This window comes from Bufo gargarizans, chromosome 8, assembly GCF_014858855.1.
Source record: "Bufo gargarizans isolate SCDJY-AF-19 chromosome 8, ASM1485885v1, whole genome shotgun sequence".
NCBI lineage: Eukaryota > Metazoa > Chordata > Amphibia > Anura > Bufonidae > Bufo > Bufo gargarizans.
The window spans coordinates 180,241,965-180,267,475 of NC_058087.1; the positions used below are offsets into that span (position 1 = coordinate 180,241,965).

The 25,511-nt window shown below is 44.3% G+C and overlaps 1 protein-coding gene across 1 annotated transcript in view; it reads left to right on the forward strand.

Moving 5' to 3' along the window:
* CASKIN1 (CASK interacting protein 1) overlaps positions 1–25,511 on the forward strand; it is a 140,454-nt gene that overhangs the window by 95,384 nt on the left and 19,559 nt on the right. Inside the window, exons 7-14 of the mRNA XM_044304306.1 lie at positions 2,007–2,115; positions 3,114–3,222; positions 3,475–3,569; positions 5,363–5,480; positions 12,044–12,235; positions 13,527–13,625; positions 18,321–18,436; positions 19,032–19,101. Coding sequence (XP_044160241.1) covers positions 2,007–2,115; positions 3,114–3,222; positions 3,475–3,569; positions 5,363–5,480; positions 12,044–12,235; positions 13,527–13,625; positions 18,321–18,436; positions 19,032–19,101 — 908 coding nt within the window. The remainder of the gene's footprint in view (positions 1–2,006; positions 2,116–3,113; positions 3,223–3,474; positions 3,570–5,362; positions 5,481–12,043; positions 12,236–13,526; positions 13,626–18,320; positions 18,437–19,031; positions 19,102–25,511) is intronic.

Below are 25,511 nucleotides of genomic sequence, written 5' to 3' on the forward strand. Positions count from 1 at the left end.
CCAGCGTCGCAGCTCCCTGATCATGGGGTGTATCTGACCAGTGCAACATATGGTACACTGACACTTGGGGTACAGGATAATGACACTGACACTTGGGGTACAGGATAATGACGCTGACACTTGGGGTACAGGATAATGACACTGACACTTGGGGTACAGGATAATGACGCTGACACTTGGGGTACAGGATAATGACGCTGACACTTGGGGTACAGGATAATGACACTGACACTTGGGGTACAGGATAATGACGCTGACACTTGGGGTACAGGATAATGACGCTGACACTTGGGGTACAGGATAATGACACGGACACTTGGGGTACAGGGTAATGACACTGACACTTGGGGTACAGGATGATGACACTGACACTTGGGGTACAGGATAATGACACTGACACTTGGGGTACAGGATAATGACACTGACACTTGGGGTGCAGGATGATGACACTGACACTTGGGGTGCAGGATGATGACACTGACACTTGGGGTGCAGGATGATGAGGCTGACACTTGGGGTGCAGGATAATGATGCTGACACTTGGGGTACAGGATAATGACGCTGACATTTGGGGTACAGGATAATGACACTGACACTTGGGGTACAGGATAATGACGTTGACACTAGAGGTACAGAAAAATGACAATGACACTTGGGGTACAGGATAATGACGCTGACACTAGAGGTACAGAAAAATGACGCTGACACTTGGGGTACAGGATGATGACACTGACACTTGGGGTACAGGATAATGACGCTGACACTAGAGGTACAGAAAAATGACGCTGACACTTGGGGTACAGGATAATGACACTTGGGGTACAGGATAATGACACTTGGGGTACAGGATAATGAGGCTGACACTTGGGGTACTGGATAATGACACTTGGGGTACAGGATAATGACACTTGGGGTACAGGATAATGAGGCTGACACTTGGGGTACTGGATAATGACACTTGGGGTACAGGATAATGACACTGACACTTGGGGTACAGGATAATGACACGCTGACACTTGGGGTACAGGATAATGACACGCTGACACTTGGGGTACAGGATAATGACACTGACACTTGGGGTACAGGATAATGACACGCTGACACTTGGGGTACAGGATAATGACACGCTGACACTTGGGGTACAGGATAATGACACTGACACTTGGGGTACAGGATAATGACACTTGTTGTACAGGATAGTGACTCTGACACTTGGGGTACAGGATGATGACACTGACACTTGGGGTACAGGATAATGACGCTGACACTTGGGGTACAGGATAATGACACTGACACTTGGGGTACAGGATAATGACGCTGACACTTGGGGTACAGGATAATGTCCATCTTAGAACAAGATGAGCTTTGCAGAGCTTTTATACGCTGTGAGTTCCTGTATTGTACATGACAAAAGACCTTGTCAGACGCATTTCGGCCTCAATCGCCTCAATTCTAGAAATATTTGGTAATAAAACCCAGGCATTTCTCTTACTTTCAGCAGACGGCAGCATCGGGAGTAACACTGCCCCTTATATTGCTGGTGTAAGCCGCCAATAACTGTGAAATATTGACGGCTGTTATAACCTGAACTGCTCTCTTCATGTTTCTAAACCCCCCGAAGCTGCCTCATCCGGACAACACAGCACGACTTATATTTACTGGCGTTTTAACGGATATTCCCTCCTGATTTTACCTATCGTTGTCATTACTATTTTATATCAGGTTGACGTTTATTATTTAACTATTTTTAATGCGTTTTCTGCCCATGTATGGAAGGTGAGTCTTCTCCCTCCCCGCTGAGACGTTACAGCGGGGAGGGAGAAGCTCACATAGATGATGTGATAGCGGGGAGGGAGAAGCTCACATGGGTGGTCACTCCCAGCATTCCTCTCTGGTGTGACATATACATCTCTACAGGGTCTCTCCACATCTCATGTGAGGCTCCACCACCCTAGACTTCGCTATGAAGTCCTACGAATGAGTTTCCTTATTCTGTGTATTTCCAGGCTCCTCTTGCAAGCGGGAATTGATATTAATCGTCAAACCAAATCGGGAACAGCTCTACACGAGGCGGCCCTGTGCGGGAAAACGGAGGTGGTGCGGCTCCTTCTGGATGTAGGTATCTGGAGGTAACACATGGTGTACGCTATTAGGACGTCCCGCCATTTGCCATCATTTCTGGTGCCTCAAGCTCCCATCACAACTAAGCTCCACCCTTTTGTACCAGTAAGCTCCGCCCCATCGTACCGCTAAGCCTCACTATCAGCCTAGCAGTGCAGCCTGAGTATACTTCCCAAAAGCCCTGAATTTGCAGGGACAGTCCATCATTTTCATAGAGAGTCCCTGCAGGTTTGGATTGCTCCTCTCCAAAAATGGGCAGGGGTTTTATAATTCCTGCCTTTAAAAAGGAGTTCCCATGTGGTTTGGGGTGGTTCCCAGGACGGAGGCCCTTTGTCTATAATTCACCAACCCAGTACGCCTGGGCACTTCTACTACTGATCCACAGCTGGGAACAGCTCCCCTAACCCGTCTGGGCCCCTCTGCAGTTGAATGGGCTGCACAGGCGGCTTCCTCTGATCTCTGGGGCCCCAATCACTTGCTTGGTTTGTGTGGTGGTAAAGTCCACCCCTGGTTCCAATAATCTGGAAACCTCAGGATTGGCATGGTTCAAGTCTAGCAGATTTTCCAGTACCAGTTCCACATGCCAGACAAATGGAATTTTTTGGTCATTTTTGACCGCAATAGTTGAATTCTTCTCGTCTTGCAGATGTAGAGCGTGGTATTCTAATAGTTTTGTGCGGCTGTAAATGCCCCGGAGGTTTGGATCCTGTAGAGAGAGATTTAATGCTTTTTGATCTGGCGGTCCCAAGAGTCCAGGACTCCTCAGGGGCCCGGCTGATTCTCACCACTTCAAAGATAAACCCTGAGGGACCGTGGCAGATAAAACGGGCAGCCATAGGGTATGCGGTCCCTGCGGTTTTCTTCTATTTGCTTTAACCCTGTCCTCCCCACATCTTATTACATGCAGGCAGAACCTGTCCTGTAAGGACTCGATTTCCTCCATATTGACCGCCCTGCGCGCTGCGTGATCTAATGTCTGCTTTCACTTGCAGAGTGGGATCAATGCTCACGTGAGGAACACCTACAATCAGTCAGCCCTGGACATCGTCAATCAGTTTACGGGCACTCAGGCCAGCAAAGAGATTAAGCAGATGTTACGAGGTAAGGAACCCCCAATTTATGGCTATATCACCCCAAGAATGACCCCAAAATCAGATAGAATATTCTCCTCTCTGATTGGCCGTTGACCTGGTACCCAAGGAGTCACGTTGCAGGTCATCTGACCCCTCTTGGCCAATCTGCCAATCCACCTCTTTACACCCCATCTCCCGGCCCGCCGGTATGAGGCCACCAAGACTGCATGATTGCACTATAAATTTGGTGACCGTTTTATTTCTCTGCCGTCTTTCCCAGATGCCTCGGCGGCTCTGCAGGTCAGGGCGCTCAAGGATTACTGCAATAACTACGATCTGACCAGTCTCAATATTAAAATGGGAGACGTGATCACGGTGAGTGTTAAGCCTACGTCCAGCGCAGCCGTAACAGACTATTTGGCCTCATGCACACGTCTCTTTGTATTTTGCGGTCCGGGTTCCGTTCTGCAAAATACGGAATGCACACGGACGTCATCAATATTCTGTGCTGATCCATTTTTGTCGGAAGCAAAATACACACGGTTGTGTGCATGAGCCCTAACTTAATTTTTTTTTGCGGACCCATTGAAATAAATAGTTCCGCATACGGTCCGGAAAAAAAAAAAAATAGAACGGACACGGAAAGAAATTACTTTCATGTGCATGAGTCCTTAAAGGGCTTGTCCGGGATTAGAAAAAAAACATGGCTGCTTCCTTCTAAAAACAGCGCCACACCTCGCAGTTCGGCTCTATTGAAGGTCTGTGCTATAATACCACACACTAGCGTTTTTTCTAATCCTGGGCAGATTTTATAATTAAAGGGGTTTTCCGACCCCCACTAGTCAGATATTGATGAACTGTCCTGAGGATAAGTCATGAGTAGTAAAGTCTCAGAAAATACTTTTAGGCTTCTTTCACACTAGTGAGTTTTCCGCGCGGGTGCAATCCGTCAAGTGAACGCAGAACACCCGCACTGAATCCTGACCCATTCATTTCAATGGGTCTGTGTACATGAGTGTTTTTTTTTCATGCATTATTTCTGCGTTGCGGAAGAATAGCAGCATGTTCTATATTCTGCGTTTTTCACACAGCCCCGGCCCCATAGAAGTGAATGGGGCTTCAGTGAAAAACGCATTGTATCCGGATGTAACCTGGATACAGTCTGGATGCTATGCGTTTTTCACTGATGGTTGCTAGGAGATGTTTGTAAAAAAAAAAAAAAACGCATTGAGGCTACATGCACACGACCGTATGTGTTTTGCGGCCCGCAATGCCATCCGTTTTTTTGGGCGGATCCATTGTAACAATGCCTAAAACGGACAAGAATAGGTCAACTCATGTTCTATTTTTTTTGCGGGGCTACGGATCGGATATACTGTAGCAGACAGCACACTGTGTGCTGTCCGCATTTTTTGCGGACCCATTTTAATGAATGGGTCCGCATCCTATCCGCAAAAAAACGGAACGGACACGGAAACAAACAACGTTCGTGTGCATGTAGCCTAATGCTTCATGCTACGACTGTACCGGTCCGCAAACCACGGATCCGCAAAAAACGGAAGCCGTCTGTGTGCCTTCCGCAATTTGCAGAACGGAACAGGCGGCCCATTGTAGACATGCCTATTCTTGTCGGCAAAACGGACAAGAATAGGACATGCTATATTTTTTGGGCGGGGCCTCGGAACGGAGCAACGGATGTTTGATCTTTTGCGGCCCCATTGAAGTGAATGGGTCAGCACCCGAGCCGCAAAAACTGCGGCTCGGATGCGGACCCGAAAAACGGTCATGTGCATGAGGCCTAAAACTGATTGCACCCGCGCCGAAAAAACTGAAACACTGAACGCAATCGCAGGCAAAACTGACTAAACTTGCTAGCGAAATGGTGCGAGTTTCACTGAACGCATCCGGACACAATCCGTATCGTTCATGTGAAAGAGGCCTTTAAACCGCAATCCCCAGACCTCCCTCCCACCACTGAGCCTTGCTTGGATCACAATAGAACCAAGACAGGTCCAGTAAAACCACGGAGGGTCCAGGTGTTACGGTCATAATGCAAAGGCTAAAATGGTGTCCTTATTATGGCCACGTGAATCTGCCCTTTGGCGGCACAGTCCATCTTGTTCGTGTTCTCACCGTGGCTCTCTCTCTCTCTCTCCCCCTATGGGCAGGTTTTGGAGCAGCATCCTGACGGTCGGTGGAAAGGTTGCATTCATGACAACAGGACGGGCAATGATAGAGTGGGCTACTTCCCGGCCAATCTGGTGGAGGCCATCAGCAAGCGAACAGGCAAAGCCTCTCTTTATGCAGCATTATACGGCTATGTGTTATCCATATTTAAAGGGGCTGTCCAGTATCACGAAAACATGGCTGCTTCCTTACAGACTTAGCACCACACCTGTCCCCAGGTTGAGTCTGGCATTGCAACTCAGCTCCTTTGAAGTGAATGGGGCTGAGCTGCAATACCTCATGCGACCTGCGTTCTGGTGTGGCGCTGTTTTTGGAAGAAAGCAGCCATGTTTTTTCTAATCCTGGACAACCCCTCCATTATGGGCTACGATACGCTTTCGCGAACATCGACGGATTCTTTAGTAAACAGTTTAATTACATCCTGTTGTCCCTTTTAATCAGCAGCCTCATTATATTACAGCGTAACTATTTTTATAGTTGGATTGAACACGACCAGATTAGATTGGCAGCGCGCACCATGCCGCCATACAGACGGGAGGAAAAATTCTTCACAAAGGCAGCTTATCTAATTATGTGGTGTCCTCAGCCAGTGTGCAGCTTCATCCAGACAAATCTGAACTAGGCCCGTAGAGGAGAAGTGGAGCAGTGGCCTATAGCAACCAATCAGATTGCAGCTCACATTTTTCACAGGCTGTTGGGAAAATGAAAGAAGCAACCTGATTGGTCTCCTTCACAGAAGTGACCACAACCTGTGGGACCTGCTCTGTCACACCCAGTGGCCATTTTCTCGGCCATAATTGCGCTTTGTGTAACACCGACCCTAAAATAATTCCCATGTGAGGCCGGTGATTGTGGTTACACACGTGGTGACGGGTTTATCCGATTATTTCCAATTGAATACAACTGGGCAGCATTTTCTGCACATCTGACTATCTTGAAGGGGTTGTCCCATTTGGACCTTGATGGCATATGGATGGGATAGGACATAAATGTCTTATAGGTGTGAGTCCCACCTCTAGGACCAGCACCTATCGCAAAAACAGGGCCCTGACGTGAATGAAGAGCATGTCACTCATGCATGGCTTTCTTTAAAGGCTATATATGCACTTTCGGGGGCAATTTTTAAAAATTATTATTGCATTGTACTAATTTTGAGATAAAAATCACTTTTTCAATTGGTCTTTATTAAAAATGTTGAGCCCCTTTCTCTGTACAGCCTTGAGATTCCTTAGTAGCAGGCTCTGTATTTTTACTCTGTTCCGTCAGGCAGCTCAGCTGACGGCTCCTTATCTCTCACCTCTGACCTCCTAAACTTTCATTATAGCTCAATCCTTATCTTACTGATAAGAATGTGGCTTAAATAAGTGTTTATGGCCTTTTAGCAATTTAGAGATAAGGTTTATTAGATACACAAGGTTTATGTGACACCGCCAGACAAGCTGTTAACCCTTTGTGACAGAATGGCTGAATACGTGATTTTTAGCCCAAAATGAGTCAAATTCAATCCTAAAAAAAAAATTGCCCCCGGAGGTGTACATAGCCTTTAATCACTGCAATGGGGTTTCTGAAAATACTATGGAAGTCCAATAGCGGAGAATGGAGGGCTGGCCAGCCACATATGTGTGGTGTCTTGTCCATTCAATGCTGTGGGACTTCTCGAAATAGCCGAGCACGCTCACCCGATGTGAATGGAGAGTACGCTGCGCATCCACAGCTTTCACCATTCACTGCAGTGGGATTTCCGAATATAGCCAAGTTCTACGAAAATCCCATAGGGTGAATGGAGCAAGAGGTCCCAAATTTACTGTGTCCTGTCCATGCAATGCTGTGGGACTTCCAAATATAGCCGAACCTGCTGGAAGTCCCCTAACAGCGAAAGGAGTGGACACTGCGCATGCGTGTCATGCCCTTCAGTCATGTCTCAGTTCTTGAGATGGGTGCAGGTCCCCTATCAGTCATTTATGTCCTATCCCGTCAATATGTTATACATGTCCAGATGGCAACACCTTCTCCTTTGAAAACATTTCATAAGTTAAAGAGAACCCGTCCCCTCTCCTGACCTGTCTCTTTTACTTACATCTTCGCTTTATTATTCTAGGGCATCCATTCTTATGACTCTTTGTTGTGCCACTCCTCTATTATTCCTCTAGAAGTTATGAATGAATTGCCAGCAGTCTGCAGTGAGGGTCCTGCTGGGTGTTACCAGTTGAGTGTGTCCATGCACAGTCTGACACTAGCGGTGCTAATTGGATAGTATCAGACACACCCCAAACTGGTAACACCCAGATGGACCTTCATTGCAGACTGCCGGCAATTCATTCATAACTTCTAGTAGGAATAATAGAGAAACGGCACAACACAGAGTCATAAGAATAGATGCTTCAGAATTGTTATGACACGGGGGATGCAAGTAGTTACTAAAAGAGACATGTCAGAGGTGCATAAAAATTACACCATATATATATATTTTTTTAATGATTTTGAGTTATTTCATTTATTTTCTTCATTCCGAGAGCTGGTTGTCCTTGGAAACAGACCCCTCTGTCAGACATGTGACCTAACAGCTTAGCACTAAGGGTGTATCTACATGTGAGGTATTCGTTCCAGAAAATCTACCGTGGATCCCAGTTAGATGTCATTTTGCAACGGATTTCTCACTCTGCGTTGCAAAAGGTGAAAACCACGGTGGAAATGAGCAGCATAAATTGATGTGCCGTGGAAATTCGTACCACAGGTCAAGTCATGTGCGGATGTTGATTCAGAGAATTTCCGCAGCACGTGGATGAGATTTCTCCCGTTTGCTGCTACTGTACCTGCTGCAAATTTTTCAATTCCACTGCTGAAAATCCACAGAATTTCACCACGTTTATGCATTTCAGTGGGGCCACAAAAAATTTGGACAGCACACTGTGCTGCATCTGTATGTCCGTTCCTCAGCCCCGCAAAAAAGATAGAACATATCCTATTCTAGTCCATTTTGCATACAAGGATTCTTTGATTTCTAATGTTAATCTGTTTTCCCTTAGTCCTAACAGCAGCACAATAATGAGGTATTTCTGCCCCGTGTACTAGTAGGACAGATGGAATTTTTTATTTAATCAAATTAATTACTAATAAGAGACCACTGAGCCTATATAAGGATATCTGGCCCCTCCTGCCATGTGTTCATTATAATGAAGTAATGTACTTAGGGACGGAAGCTTGTGCTGCTGTTAGGATTAAGGGAAAACAGATTAACGTTAGAAATCAACGATTCCCTTACGTCCTAACCAGCAGCACAATAATGGGGAATTAACCAGAAGTATACCCATAAGGAGGGCCGTCTTGTGTGGTAGAACTCAAATAGACCGCCACAGTGCAGTCTCTTCTGAGAACTCTAAATTCAACATGCAAGTGTGAGCTATATGCTACACGCAAACATCTGATCCAGCAAGATCAGATTTCATTAGCCCAAGATGTGGACACTTTTCTAAAAGGGGCTCTAACAAAATTGGACGAACCCAAGTTCTGAACAAAGTAAGACTGAGTCCACACATCAGGTATTTGATCAGTTATTGCCATCAGTTTGGGTCCATTCACACGTCCGCAATTTCGTTCCGCATTTTGCGGAATGGAATTGCTGACCCATTAATTTCTATGGGGCAGCACAATGTGCTGCCCGGATCCAGAATTGCGGATCCGCACTTCCGGGTCCGCAATTCCGATCCCGAAAAAAATGGAACATGTCCTATTCTTGTCTGCAATTGCGGACAAGAATAGGCATTTTCTATTAAGTGTCAGCGATGTGCGGTCCGCAAAATGCGAAACGCACATTGCCGATGTCCGTGTTTTGCGGATCCACGGATCCGTGGATCCGCAAAACACACACGGACGTGTGAATGGACCCTTATCGTGAGCCAAAACCAGGTGCAGATCTATTCATTATACCTTATCGCTGTGTAGACTCCACTCTTGGTTTTGGCTCACGAAAACTGATGGAAATAACTGACCAAATAACTGATGTGTGAACTGGGCCTAAACCAGTCTAATGGCAACCATAAACTATCTACCCAGGGTATGTATGGTGGCTATTAAAGGGAGATGACTTTTAGGGTTAAGGCCACACATTGGCAAACCTTTCAGGAACCTTTTTTATCAAGGACTCTTCGACAAGGATGCATGCAAAGAATAGACATGGCTAACATTTTGACTTTTTAGTTCTATCCACAAGCAAAGAAAACCCATCTGTCCAAGTCCACACAAGACAGAAAAAAACACATGGTAGTGCAACGTGTGGCCCCCTAGGGCCGATCGTGTCCTAGGTCTATAGGAATGCTGAGTGGTGTGGTGCGGCCCTTAATAGTCTCTGTGACACACGGTGCTCCAACCTGGATACCGTCGCTCCCCAGGGTTAGGCTCCGAAGCAATAAAGGGGATGAGTAATTGTGGAGAATAAGTCGAGTCCAGACTCTTATAAAGTTCAACAGCTTTACTCGCATCAACTTGCATCCAGACAATTTTCCGGCTTTCTCTTCCAGCAGGCATTGGCATAAACTGGCAGGCAAACTTGAGTACTCTGCTTTCTCTCTCTGCTGTGCTAAACTCGGATTTATTCTGCAGCTGGACTTTAGGACTGTTCTGATATCTTTGGAGTGGGGTGCTTCTGGCTGCTGACCCCCTAGTGACACTCTGTCTGTTGATTTGTAAGAAGTCATGGTGCTCTATGAGCTACTTCCCTTTTGAGACTTCTGCTGCAGGAGGTGGAACGTTCCCCTCGCTGCTACATCTTTTATGTCTTCTCAGCTCCACTTTGGAGTCTAAACTGCAACAAACTAGAACTGCAACCCCTCCTTCTGGTAGGAAGCAGGACTGGCCCACCTCTGCCCAAAATGGGGAGAATGGAATGGTAAGTTCCATTCTATCTAAAGATAGCTCTGCCATACATGCTGCCACCTGCTGGTGAACCAGGCATATTACACGAACATAACAGTTTCATAACAATAATAGAAATGCACAGTGTGAAATAAATACACAGATGGCATTAATGTTAGACCATTAGAGACAGTAGCAGGGTAAAGGAATGTAATACCACTAGATATCCTTATATAGGCTCAGGGGTCTCTAATTAGTCATTCATTTGATAAAAAATTCCATCTGTCCTACTAGTACAGGGGGATTAAATACCTCATTATTGTGCTGCTGGTTAGGACTTAAGGGAAAGGACATTTCTAACAAAGGGTGGAATGTGTGGGACTGCAAAATGCGAGACGCACGCGGCTGGTATCTGTGTTTTGTGGATCTGCAAATTGCGGACCGCAAAACGGATACGGTTGTGTGAATGCGCCCTAACTGTGTGACTGAGCTCCCACAATGCACTGCTCCCTGGACGCCGCCATCTATTAGAATTCTGTTCCTAATGAGTTCTAACCCAGTGACACGTGGCAGTCCTATGTTTTCGGATACTCACCACCCATGTGAGGGTTTTCCATATAGTTTCCATTATTTTTTTATTTTTTTTTATTTAAATATTTTATTTGTAATACAAAAATACATATCCATATAACATTTATGCTATTATAAGATCCTGAAGTCCGTAAGTTTCTGATTTATAAACATAGTTAATAATATTTTCACTCAATTACCCATACTTATGGGGATAATACAGATCAAGTGAAGATCTCACTTGCTAAGAGGAGAGCGGGGCTCCCCCGACATCAACAGCCCAATCGGGCAAACACATACAGCATCTAACTTAGCATGTTAGTGTCTATAAAGGGCAGAGATCGGGGGCCTGCGGCCACCAGGGAACGGGCGTACACCCCACGCGTCCACTCTCAAATATGGGTGAAGAAGGACAGGATTAACAATCTTAGGTCCATTCGCCTGGTACTCACATTAACCATGCATGGCGGGCTTACAACGATCTGTGATCGAAAACATTTCTTAAGGCAACCTAGGGGGTCCAGCAGTCTTCTAACCGCAGTGAAGAAAGGAAAAAGACCCCACCTACATATTTTGGTGCCTCATCCCCAGATAGTTAAAATTGAAAGTTAATGCCCAGCTTAGCCGTACCTCACATACAATCACACCAGTATCTCAGGTGCAAGGGGACTCAGGTCGAATATCACTCGGCGATCGCCGGCATTTTAAAAGGAATGCGGACAAGGGCACCACCAAAGATCGGCCCTGTCCCCTAATAGCACCCATACAACATGTATCATATCACTGCCTACAGTCAAACCGCATATCAACAGAGAGAACCGCATTACGGGTCGCACCCCGCCCCCGGGCCGCCCAGGGTCCCGAGCCCCGGATCCCCGCCCACAGAGCACACAGTGCCCTGATTTAACAAAAGCTTTAGCCATTGTTCAGTGCCGGCGAGTCCCGCTATCCTCCAGCGTCCCTAGAGTAACTTCACATCCTTCACCAATTACAATGCATACAGAAAAACCGGACTAATAAGATCATCCCCAACCCCCCCCCCCCCCCCCCCACCACCTTGCAAAGTACTCTCCATTATTTTTACTTCATACATATCACAGTTGAGTTGTTTCTGTATCATGAGCTGCTTTTCATTTATTTATTAATTGCATTTTATTTCTTTGGAAATATTTTTTATTGCCATGTTTTTTTTTTGTTTTTTTGTTGTTGTTGTTATGTTTTGTTACCATTTTCACCTTTAGGTTCATGGGGCTCATGTCACATAGAAAACCCCAGGCCACAGCCCACCGTACGAAGGGCACCAGTATCTAATGGTGACCTGCACCACTCCTTCCATTGCCTGATGCCGCCACCACATTCTAATCCAATGCTTTTCAGTACATTTGGTTACCAAAAGTCCTGCTTTCCTGCAGGGAAACTGCATTACGAACCAGGTAGTCCACGCCACCATCTTTCTGTGCTTCTTATTTGTATTGTTTCTTTCTTTTTTTTTGTTTGTTTGTTTTTATTTATTTTTGCATTGTTACTTTTTTATGTTCTCCTTTTTTTGAAAAAAAAAAAGCTAAAAAATCTGATAAAGTAGAGCAAAGAACAGTTTTTAGGTCCGTGGGTATAAAGGGATTCTGGTCACGCTGGCTTGAGCGTGTTTTTAAAGCACATACAAGTGAACACAGGGTAACAATACCCATGTACAGGGCAAGAAATGGATTTCTGGGAGCAAACATTGAGAGCTAAGGCACTAGATAACATGTGAGAAGCATTAATAGGGAGGTCATAATCGAGGAGGTCTATGACAAATACCCCTCTCTTTGCAAGCTGCTGGAGATTTAGGGCCCCAAATGCTCTTTTAGCACAGGGGCCCTTTGCTCTATGCAGCCTATGTAACATATTGCAGCTGTGTGAGCACAACTGGGTGCGAGACACTAAACTTGCATAGGCGAAAAAGTTTCTTGCAGTCCTCCAATTGGGAGTTAGGGGGCGCTCAGCAGTGGTGAGTACAAGCATTGACTTGTTTTATTATTCAGATGTCCTAAGTTATAGGGACCAGCAAATGTCAGAAATATTTCAGTTTCGAACTTGCCTCCAGACTCGGTCTACTTCTAATCGATTACCCAAGGCCTTTGTTTTTCCCCTCTTTTTAGCACTGTCCCTGTTAGGTTAGAACTCCGAGAACAGCTTATCAGAAAGACTTTAGAAATGGAGTCGATCAATGATGTGGTCTGGGACATTGCATTCTAAAAGCCACTGTGACTGCAAAGAGCGTTTAGATAATGGGTTTAGTGCTATGTAATGATGAGGAGGCCTGTGCCAGACAAAGAAACAAGGAGTGACTGGCGTTTCCAGACCTCAAAAAACATCTAAGAATATATGTGTCTCTAATCCATGGCTCCAAACAGTCTTTGCAAGTAAATGATAAATTTATGCCTGACTGCAGCCACCACTAGGGGGAGCTGAGGTGCCTTCATACATACAACCAATGTATTGAACTCCTCAGTAAGCGCCTAAGCTCCCTCTAGTGGTGGCTGCAGCCATACAGAATTGTATCATTTCATATATTGATGCAAGGAATGGAGCTCTGTATGGGGAAACATTGCAGACGAGTGGCAAGAAATACAGTTCTTGGTTTCATATCTCTATATCTATGCAATTATCAGGTTTTAGTCAATTCCCTGCACACATGTTATATTTTTAGATCTTTACTTATGTCTACATGTTTTTATAAAGGTTCTCGAGGATCAGAATCCAGTCCGTCTCATATGTCTCCTGGCCCCACTTCTGTGGCCCCGCCGGAGGAAATTTGGGTACTGAGGAAACCATTTGCAGGTACCTTGCAAACACCATATCCAAATGTTGTTTTACAATTATTTATACTGATGTGTCTTCATTATTGTTATCTAATCTTATGAATTGGACTCTTGAGTTAAAGGGATATTTCTATCTTGTAAAGTCATGGCATGTTGCTAAGATTGACCCTTGCCTTATGGTCAGTGGGAGTTAACCACTGGACCCCCACTGATCCTTATAATGAAGGGTCCCCAGTGCTAATGTGAGGGTCAGAGTTCACCAGTTAAATACAATATTACAACAACTATACTGTATATGTATAGACAATGGTCATTTCTTATAGATATGCCAATACTGGGGAATATAACTACTATAATACTGCTCCTATGTACAAGAATATAACTGCTATAATACTGCTCCTATGTACAAGAATATAACTACTATAATACTGCTCCTATGTACAGGAATATAACTACTATAATACAGCTCCTATGTACAAGAATATAACTACTATAATACTGCCTCCTATGTACAAGAATATAACTACTATAATACTGCCTCCTATGTACAAGAATATATCTACTATAATACTGCCCCCTATGTACAAGAATATAACTACTATAATACTGCTCCTATGTACAAGAATATAACTACTATAATACTGCCTCCTATGTACAAGAATATAACTACTATAATACTGCTCCTATGTACAAGAATATAACTGCTATAATACTGCTCCTATGTACAAGAATATAACTACTATAATACTGCTCTAATGTACAAGAATATAACTACTATAATACTGCTCCTTTATACAAGAATATAACTACTATAATACTGCCTCTTATGTACAAGAATATAACTACTATAATACTGCCTCCCATGTACAAGAATATAACTACTATAATACTGCTCCTATGTACAAGAATATAACTACTATAATACTGCTCCTATGTACAAGAATATAACTACTATAATACTGCCTCCTATGTACAAGAATATAACTACTATAATACTGCCCCCTATGTACAAGAATATATCTACTATAATACTGCCCCCTATGTACAAGAATATAACTACTATAATACTGCTCCTATGTACAAGAATATAACTGCTATAATACTGCTCCTATGTACAAGAATATAACTACTATAATACTGCTCCTATGTACAAGAATATAACTACTATAATACTGCTCTAATGTACAAGAATATAACTACTATAATACTGCTCCTTTATACAAGAATATAACTACTATAATACTGCCTCTTATGTACAAGAATATAACTACTATAATACTGCCTCCCATGTACAAGAATATAACTGCTATAATACTGCTCCTATGTACAAGAATATAACTACTATAATACTGCTCCTATGTACAAGAATATAACTACTATAATACTGCTCCTATGTACAAGAATATAACTACTATAATACTGCCCCCTATGTACAAGAATATATCTACTATAATACTGCTCCTATGTACAAGAATATAACTACTATAATACTGCTCCTATGTACAAGAATATAACTACTATAATACTGCTCCTTTATACAAGAATATAACTACTATAATACTGCTCCTATGTACAAGAATATAACTGCTATAATACTGCTCATATGTACAAGAATATAACTACTATAATACTGCTCCTATGTACAAGAATATAACTACTATAATACTGCTCCTATGTACAAGAATATAACTACTATAATACTGCTCCTATGTACAGGAATATAACTACTATAATACTGCCTCCTATGTACAGGAATATAACTACTATAATACTGCTCCTATGTACAAGAATATAACTACTATAATACTGCCTCCTATGTACAAGAATATAACTACTATAATACTGCTCCTATGTACAGGAATATAACTACTATAATACTGCTCCTATGTACAAGAATATAACTATTATAATACTGCCTCCTATGTACAAGAATATAACTGCTATAATACTGCCCCTATGTACAAGAATATAACTACTATAATACTGCCCCCTATGTACAAGAATATATCTACTATAATACTGCTCCTTCTCTATGTACAAGAATATAACTACTATAATACTGCTCCTATGTACAAGAATATAACTACTATAATACTGCTCCTATATACAAGAATATAACTACTATAATACTGCCTCCTATGTACAAGAATATAACTACTATAATACTGCCCCTATGTACAAGAATATAACTACTATAATACTGCCCCCTATGTACAAGAATATATCTACTATAATACTGCCCCCTATGTACAAGAATATAACTACTATAATACTGCTCCTATGTACAAGAATATAACTACTATAATACTGCTCCTTCTCTATGTAAAAGAATATAACTACTATAATACTGCTCCTATGTACAAGAATATATCTACTATAATACTGCCCCCTATGTACAAGAATATAACTACTATAATACTGCTCCTATGTACAAGAATATAACTACTATAATACTGCTCTAATGTACAAGAATATAACTACTATAATACTGCTCCTATGTACAAGAATATAACTGCTATAATATAAAATAGTGATCTGGACTCCTTATCTGCAGTACTACGTATTTAATACTATAGTCTAAAATTGGGGTGACAGATTCCCTCTAAGTTGGTGTTTTCCCCTGTAGCCTGGGGAACACTTTGATCAGATACCCTCCCCCCGGGTCCAGCACACAAGGAGAGGTCACTAGTCATGCAGCCGCCGTATTGTAAACTCTATACAGAGGGGACGATTAAAGAGAGAAATTCCTACGGTCAAAACGCTGGTGAGACTGTGGCGACCATTCCCCGGGGACAGTGAGATCTCAATCACTGGAGTTTAATGTGTAATCGGGAACATTTTAAGAAATCGCTGTCCGCTAAAAGCATCGCGTTCTATGAGAGAAGCGCATTCACCCGATTATTCTGCAGAGACGCTCCCTTTGTATTTGATTATAGACCTTGGGTCAGTTCTACTTTGTCCAAAGCAGGGACTTGACAAATGATCTCAAATGACACGTAAAAGTCTCGGGCCTTGGAGTTAATACGGGTACGTGTAGCAGAGCCGACGCAGTTTTTCATCGGACTGCAAGTTTACTTTATGTGAAGGCAATGATTTTCTCCTGAACCTCAAATAATTAATTCCTATTGATTTAAATGGCAAAGTTCACCTTTTTTTTACCTTTTGTGGGTGTAGCAGAGCTGACAGTGTCATTTGGCGCAGTTCGAGTGCTGTATTTGCTGTCACCGACATTCCCATAGACAGTTAATGGAGCATCAGTGCGCATGCTCTGCCGCAGCTACATTCATATTGGGACCCGCGACCCCCAGTCTCATGCTTGTTGGGGGTCCCAGCGGTCAGATCCCCACTGTTCTAACAGTTACTGTAGCTCCTAGCCAGTAAATAGGGCATAGGTTGTTGTTACTGGAATACCCCTTTAAGAGGTTGTCCTTATATGCCCCATAAGACTATATGGACTTTATAGAGAAGGGTACCCTGCACGGAGCCCACACCAATATAGTACATGGTCACCCACTGGTTTGAATGGTCACCATATTATATTATACTTAGCTCAGGGACAACCACTTTTAATAACAAATTGAGCTCTGCTACATCTATAATAATGGAGTAACGATATGGACAGCATGCTCGGCTCTCCGGCATGGTGACTAGAACAGAAGAGGAGCCATCCGGTCGTGTCACCCACATTTCTGCCATACAATATGTAGAATTCAGAGCACCCCTTAACCTATTCCAGCCAGGTTGCAATTAAATAGTATGTGCCCCCCTCTGGGCTAAACTGCACCAATCCTATAAGGCTGTACAGAATTCTTCCAGAAACAGTGCCACCCCTGTCCACTGGTTGTCAGTGGTATTACAACTCATCACCATAGAGGTAAGGCTGAGCTGCAGTACCACCTGCAACCAGTGCTCAGATGTGGCGCTGTTTCTGTACAAAATCCCATAAATCCCCCTTCATTAATAATCCAGATTAAGTCTAAGGTCACAGCTTTAAGGACTCGTCACCCACTGGATTCTTCCGACTCTCAAGCCAAGTTATGCCTTCCCTTCATGTCACCGACCCTATTAACCACTTCACCGCCTGACTGCTGTGCCGCGCCGCACACGCCCTGATCTGGGACCCGTGAAATGGATTAAAGGGCGGTTGCTATTCATGGGGCCTTTTCACAGATAGCAACCGCCTCCCCCCATCTTCAGTCCCTGTGTCTCATAAATAATTCATTCTCACGTTTTCCGCCGTGTGTCTTCCATCAGATCACAGATTATTTTTTTGCTTTGGTACCTGCCAGTTTTACACACCGTGCCGTGACATTACACGACTGGGGTGTGCCAGAAGAACCGCCAACAGTGCTGGAATATGCATGCACTGAGGGGTGCTGAGATGTACGGTGCCGTGGTAGCACAAATTTAGGGAATGATGTCCATCCCCCAAGCCAGGAACGTGGCACAACAAGAAATGAGGGGCTTTATACGCTGATTTAATGCAAATATGTTTTTGCCCCTATGCCAGGTGGTGATCACAGCAGCATGGGCAGCAGGGGAAGCACTACCGTGCTGGATTATGCATGCACTGAGGGGTGCGGGATGTACAGTGCTGCGATAGCACACATTTAGGGAACGATGCCCATCCCCCCAACCCTGGAACATGGCACAACAAAAAATGAGGGGCTTTATACGTTGATTTAATGCAAATATGTTCTTGCCCCCATGCCAGGTGGTGATCGCAGCAGCATGGGCAGCACAGGAAGCGCCACCAGCGGTCGGAGTTCTGGGAGCGGCCAGAGTGCTGGCAGCCCCCATGCTATACCTGCTTCCGCAGAGGGGGTCAAGGTATAAAGAATGGGCCTGTGGGTGGCATTAGAGTGGGTGGCATCAAATCTGGGGTGGAGCTAGGCTTTTGGTGAATATATGTGATGCAAAGGTCATAGCACCCCCTCCCTATACATGGGTGCTGGAACGTCTGCATCGCTTTTGACAGAAGCAAAAGCCTAACTCCCCTCTAAACGTGAGATTAAAGTGAAGCTCTTCTGCCAATCATATCGACAGGTGTCAAGGAAGCTGATATCTTGGCTGCTGTTTGCAGGGTGTTCACACTGGTGGATATAATGATCCAACCTGAAGCCCTGGAATCTGCTCCTCAGTGTCAGGCAGTGGCAAACAGCCTCTCAGATCTCAGTTTCCCAAGGATAGACCTAGTATGGATGGGGATTTGGGTGGGTCTTGGGTGGAGGTAGGCAGTGCTGTGTAGAGGGGGCTGGTGGGGGGGGGGGTGCCCTAGTTTACAGAAGTTTTTTATGTTAAATCTGATGCCCAGAGGAGCGGCGTGAATAGTGGGTGTTAGGACATCACATATTTCTCCATCTCACTTTTTTCCCTCTTTACATCCTTTTCTTTCGGTTCTGTCCTCACGTCCGTTCCATTTCAGCTGCTCGCCACTGTTCTTTCCCAGAAGGCATTGGGGCAGGAGCCCGGAGACGCCTGTGAGGGCCACACAGGTGCGTGGAGAAATAAATCCAGTCCAAGAAGCCGGATCTTCTAGAAAATAAACCTGATGCACAATACAGCAATACTGAGGAGGCCTGCGCGGTTCTGGTAGGGGGTGGGTGGGCCGGACCTGAAGGGCAGAGGTAGATGTTACACCCGGGGGCTTGAGGGGCCCCTCTGCCACATTAGAAGACACTAGGGGCTTCAAGTTACACCTGAAAGTTTATGGGTTCCCACCACTCAGTCATGCCGGTGGTCTAAAACCAGGGCCAGGTTATTGGGAGGGCACAAGGGGTCTCCTCGTTCTCCCCAGGTCTCCGCAGCAGAACTCTACCCAGTATTTCCCTATAGGTGCATCAGTTTATTTTCCGCTGAGGTCTAAACTCAAACTAAACATTGGCTCCAAAAATAACAAAATCACCACTAAATATAAGACTTCAAGCTTGGTGATAGTTGTATCAGTGCCTGGGAATGCTGGGTGGCAACTAATATGGTGCCTTTACGGCTTCCACCGAGCTTTCACATACTCTTAATCTATGAATCTGCCGATTTGTGCAAACAGACGCTCTAGTCAGTGAGGACCCTAGGAAAGCTGTTCTAGGAGCAGCATCGTTTGTCACTCAGCTTTCTGCAAAACAGATATAGCTAAAAGTGGCTGAATAGGTCTTATATTTACTGAGGATAATTTTAGACTAAACGTGATCTTCCATTCTTTCAATCTACATAGGTCCTAAATAATTTCCTATTAGATCTTTATAGCGGTTGGAGCTGTGTTTTTCTGATACAGAGCTCCAACTATGCTGCATAGATAAAGAATGAGAACATTCTGTCTGCCTGCAGCCACCACTAGGGGGAGCTTGGGTGCTTACTGCATACTGTGTCATTATTAAGTTCAATGTACTAACAGTATACAGTAAGATCCACCTAGTGGTGGCAGTATATGTCTATGCAGTAAACTCTCTATACCGGGTGGTTATATATATCTTTATGCAGTAAACTCCCCCTAGTGGTGGTTGTATATATCTGTATTCAATCAACTCCCCCTAGTGGTAGCTGTGTATATCTGTATGCAGTAAGCTCCCCCTAGTGGTGGTTGTATATATCTTTATGCAGTAAACTCCCCCTAGTGGTGACTGTATATATCTGTATGCAATAAGCTCCCCCTATTAGTGGCTGTATATATCTGTATGCAGTAAGCTCCCCCTAGTGGTGACTGTATATATCTGTATGCAGTAAGCTTCCCCTTGTGGTGACTGTATATATCTGTATGCCATAAGCTTCTCCTAGTGGTGGCTGTGTATATCTGTATGCAGTAAGCTCCTCCTAGTGGTGGCTGTATATATCTGTATAGAGTAAGCTCCTCCTAGTGGTGACTGTATATATCTGTATGCAGTAAGCTCCCCCTAGTGGTGACTGTATATAGCTGTATGCAGTAAGCTTCTCCTAGTGGTGACTGTATATATCTGTATGCCATAAGCTCCCCCTAGTGGTGGCTGTATATATCTGTATGCAGTAAGCTCCCCCTATTAGTGGCTGTATATATCTGTATGCAGTAAGCTCCTGAGATCTCCCTAGTGGTAGTTGTATATATCTGTATGCAGTAAGCTCCTGAGCTACTCCTAGTGGCGTCTCTATATATCTGTATGCAGAAAACTCCTTAGATCCCCCTAATAGTGACTGTATATATCTGTATGCAGTAAGCTCCCCCTAGTGGTGACTGTATATATCTGTATGCCATAAGCTCCCCCGAGTGGTGACTGTATATATCTGTATGCCATAAGCTCCCCCTAGTGGTGACTGTATATGTCTGCATGCAGTAAGCTTCTCCTAGTGGTGGCTGTATATATCTGCATGCAGTAAGCTTCTCCTAGTGGTGGCTGTATATATCTGCATGCAGTAAGCTCCTCCTAGTGGTGGCTGTATATATCTGCATGCAGTAAGCTCCTCCTAGTGGTGGCTGTATATATCTGTATAGAGTAAGCTCCTCCTAGTGGTGACTGTATATATCTGTATGCAGTAAGCTCCTGAGATCCCCCTAGTAGTAGTTGTATATATCTGTATGCCATAAGCTCCCCCTAGTGGTGGCTGTATATATCTGTATGCAGTAAGCTCCCCCTAGTGGTGACTGTATATATCTGTATGCAGTAAGCTCCCCCTAGTGGTGACTGTATATATCTGTATGCAGTAAGCTCCTGAGATCCCCCTAGTAGTAGTTGTATATATATGTATGCCATAAGGTCACCCTAGTGGTGACTGTATATATCTGTATGCAGTAAGCTCCTGAGCTACTCCTAGTGGCGTCTCTATATATCTGTATGCAGAAAACTCCTTAGATCCCCCTAATAGTGACTGTATATATCTGTATGCAGTAAGCTCCCCCTAGTGGTGACTGTATATATCTGTATGCAGTAAGCTCCCCCTAGTGGTGACTGTATATATCTGTATCCCATAAGCTCCCCCTAGTGGTGACTGTATATAGCTGTATGCAGTAAGCTCCCCCTAGTGGTGACTGTATATATCTGTATGCCATAAGCTCCCCCTAGTGGTGGCTGTATATATTTGTATGCCATCAGCTCCCCCTAGCGGTGACTGTATATAACTGTATGCCATAAGCCCCCCCTAGTGGTGACTGTATATAGCTGTATGCCTTAAGCTCCCCCTAGTGGTGACTGTATATATCTGTATGCAGTAAGCTCCCCCTAGTGGTGGCTTTATATATCTGTATGCAGTTAGCTCCTCCTAGTGGTGACTGTGTATATCTGTATGCAGTAAGCTCCCCCTAGTGGTGACTGTATATATCTGTATGCAGTAAGCTCCCCCTAGTGGTGACTGTATATATCTGTATGCAGTAAGCTCCCCCTAGTGGTGACTGTATATATCTGTATGCAGTAAGCTCCCCCTAGTGGTGACTGTATATATCTGTATGCAGTAAGCTCCCCCTAGTGGTGACTGTATATATGTGTATGCCATAGGCTCCCCCTAGTGGTGACTGTATATATCTGTATGCAGTAAGCGCCCCCTAGTGGTGACTGTATATATCTGTATGCAGTAAGCTCCTCCTAGTAGTGGCTGTGTATATCTGTATGCAGTAAGCACCTCCTAGTGGTGACTGTATATAGCTGTATGCAGTAAGCTCCCCCTAGTGGTGACTGTATATAGCTGTATGCAGTAAGCTTCCCCTAGTGGTGACTGTATATATCTGTATGCCATAAGCTCCTCCTAGTGGTGACTGTATATATCTGTATGCAGTTAGCTCCTCCTAGTGGTGACTGTGTATATCTGTATGCAGTAAGCTCCCCCTAGTGGTGACTGTATATATCTGTATGCAGTAAGCTCCCCCTAGTGGTGACTGTATATATCTGTATGCCATAGGCTCCCCCTAGTGGTGACTGTATATATCTGTATGCAGTAAGCTCCCCCTAGTGGTGACTGTATATATCTGTATGCAGTAAGCTCCCCCTAGTGGTGACTGTATATATGTGTATGCCATAGGCTCCCCCTAGTGGTGACTGTATATATCTGTATGCAGTAAGCGCCCCCTAGTGGTGACTGTATATATCTGTATGCCATAAGCTCCTCCTAGTGGTGACTGTATATATCTGTATGCAGTAAGCTCCTCCTAGTAGTGGCTGTGTATATCTGTATGCAGTAAGCTCCTCCTAGTAGTGGCTGTGTATATCTGTATGCAGTAAGCTCCTCCTAGTGGTGAGTGTATATAGCTGTATGTATATAGCTGTATGCAGTAAGCTCCCCCTAGTGGTGACTGTATATAGCTGTATGCAGTAAGCTTCCCCTAGTGGTGACTGTATATATCTGTATGCCATAAGCTCCTCCTAGTGGTGACTGTATATATCTGTATGCAGTAAGCTCCCCCTAGTGGTGACTGTATATATCTGTATGCCATAAGCTCCCCCTAGTGGTGACTGTATATATCTGCATGCAGTAAGCTGCCCCTAGTGGTGACTGTATATATCTGTATGCCATAAGCTCCTCCTAGTGGTGACTGTATATATCTGTATGCAGTAAGCTCCCCCTAGTGGTGGTTGTATATATCTTTATGCAGTAAACTCCCCCTAGTGGTGACTGTATATATCTGTATGCCATAAGCTCCCCCTAGTGGTGACTGTATATATCTGTATGCAGTAAGCTCCCCCTAGTGGTGGCTGTATATATCTGTATGCCATAAGCTCCCCCTAGTGGTGACTGTATATATCTGCATGCAGTAAACTGCCCCTAGTGGTGACTGTATATATCTGTATGCAGTAAGCGCCCCTAGTGGTGACTGTATATATCTGTATGCAGTAAGCTCCTCCTAGTAGTGGCTGTGTATATCTGTATGCAGTAAGCTCCTCCTAGTAGTGGCTGTGTATATCTGTATGCAGTAAGCTCCTCCTAGTGGTGACTGTATATAGCTGTATGCAGTAAGCTCCCCCTAGTGGTGACTGTATATAGCTGTATGCAGTAAGCTTCCCCTAGTGGTGACTGTATATATCTGTATGCCATAAGCTCCTCCTAGTGGTGACTGTATATATCTGTATGCAGTAAGCTCCTCCTAGTGGTGACTGTGTATATCTGTATGCAGTAAGCTCCCCCTAGTGGTGGCTTTATATATCTGTATGCAGTTAGCTCCTCCTAGTGGTGACTGTGTATATCTGTATGCAGTAAGCTCCCCCTAGTGGTGACTGTATATATCTGTATGCAGTAAGCTCCCCCTAGTGGTGACTGTATATATCTGTATGCCATAGGCTCCCCCTAGTGGTGACTGTATATATCTGTATGCAGTAAGCTCCCCCTAGTGGTGACTGTATATATCTGTATGCAGTAAGCTCCCCCTAGTGGTGACTGTATATATGTGTATGCCATAGGCTCCCCCTAGTGGTGACTGTATATATCTGTATGCAGTAAGCGCCCCCTAGTGGTGACTGTATATATCTGTATGCAGTATGCTCCTCCTAGTAGTGGCTGTGTATATCTGTATGCAGTAAGCTCCTCCTAGTGGTGAGTGTATATAGCTGTATGCAGTAAGCTCCCCCTAGTGGTGACTGTATATAGCTGTATGCAGTAAGCTTCCCCTAGTGGTGACTGTATATATCTGTATGCCATAAGCTCCTCCTAGTGGTGACTGTATATATCTGTATGCAGTAAGCTCCCCCTAGTGGTGACTGTATATATCTGTATGCCATAAGCTCCCCCTAGTGGTGACTGTATATATCTGCATGCAGTAAGCTGCCCCTAGTGGTGACTGTATATAGCTGTATGTATATAGCTGTATGCAGTAAGCTCCCCCTAGTGGTGACTGTATATAGCTGTATGCAGTAAGCTTCCCCTAGTGGTGACTGTATATATCTGTATGCCATAAGCTCCTCCTAGTGGTGACTGTATATATCTGTATGCAGTAAGCTCCCCCTAGTGGTGACTGTATATATCTGTATGCCATAAGCTCCCCCTAGTGGTGACTGTATATATCTGCATGCAGTAAGCTGCCCCTAGTGGTGACTGTATATATCTGTATGCCATAAGCTCCTCCTAGTGGTGACTGTATATCTGTATGCAGTAAGCTCCCCCTAGTGGTGGTTGTATATATCTTTATGCAGTAAACTCCCCCTAGTGGTGACTGTATATATCTGTATGCCATAAGCTCCCCCTAGTGGTGACTGTATATATCTGTATGCAGTAAGCTCCCCCTAGTGGTGGCTGTATATATCTGTATGCCATAAGCTCCCCCTAGTGGTGACTGTATATATCTGCATGCAGTAAACTGCCCCTAGTGGTGACTGTATATATCTGTATGCAGTAAGCGCCCCCTAGTGGTGACTGTATATATCTGTATGCAGTAAGCTCCTCCTAGTAGTGGCTGTGTATATCTGTATGCAGTAAGCTCCTCCTAGTGGTGACTGTATATAGCTGTATGCAGTAAGCTCCCCCTAGTGGTGACTGTATATAGCTGTATGCAGTAAGCTTCCCCTAGTGGTGACTGTATATATCTGTATGCCATAAGCTCCTCCTAGTGGTGACTGTATATATCTGTATGCAGTAAGCTCCTCCTAGTGGTGACTGTGTATATCTGTATGCAGTAAGCTCCCCCTAGTGGTGGCTTTATATATCTGTATGCAGTTAGCTCCTCCTAGTGGTGACTGTGTATATCTGTATGCAGTAAGCTCCCCCTAGTGGTGACTGTATATATCTGTATGCCATAGGCTCCCCCTAGTGGTGACTGTATATATCTGTATGCAGTAAGCGCCCCCTAGTGGTGACTGTATATATCTGTATGCAGTATGCTCCTCCTAGTAGTGGCTGTGTATATCTGTATGCAGTAAGCTCCTCCTAGTGGTGAGTGTATATAGCTGTATGCAGTAAGCTCCCCCTAGTGGTGACTGTATATAGCTGTATGCAGTAAGCTTCCCCTAGTGGTGACTGTATA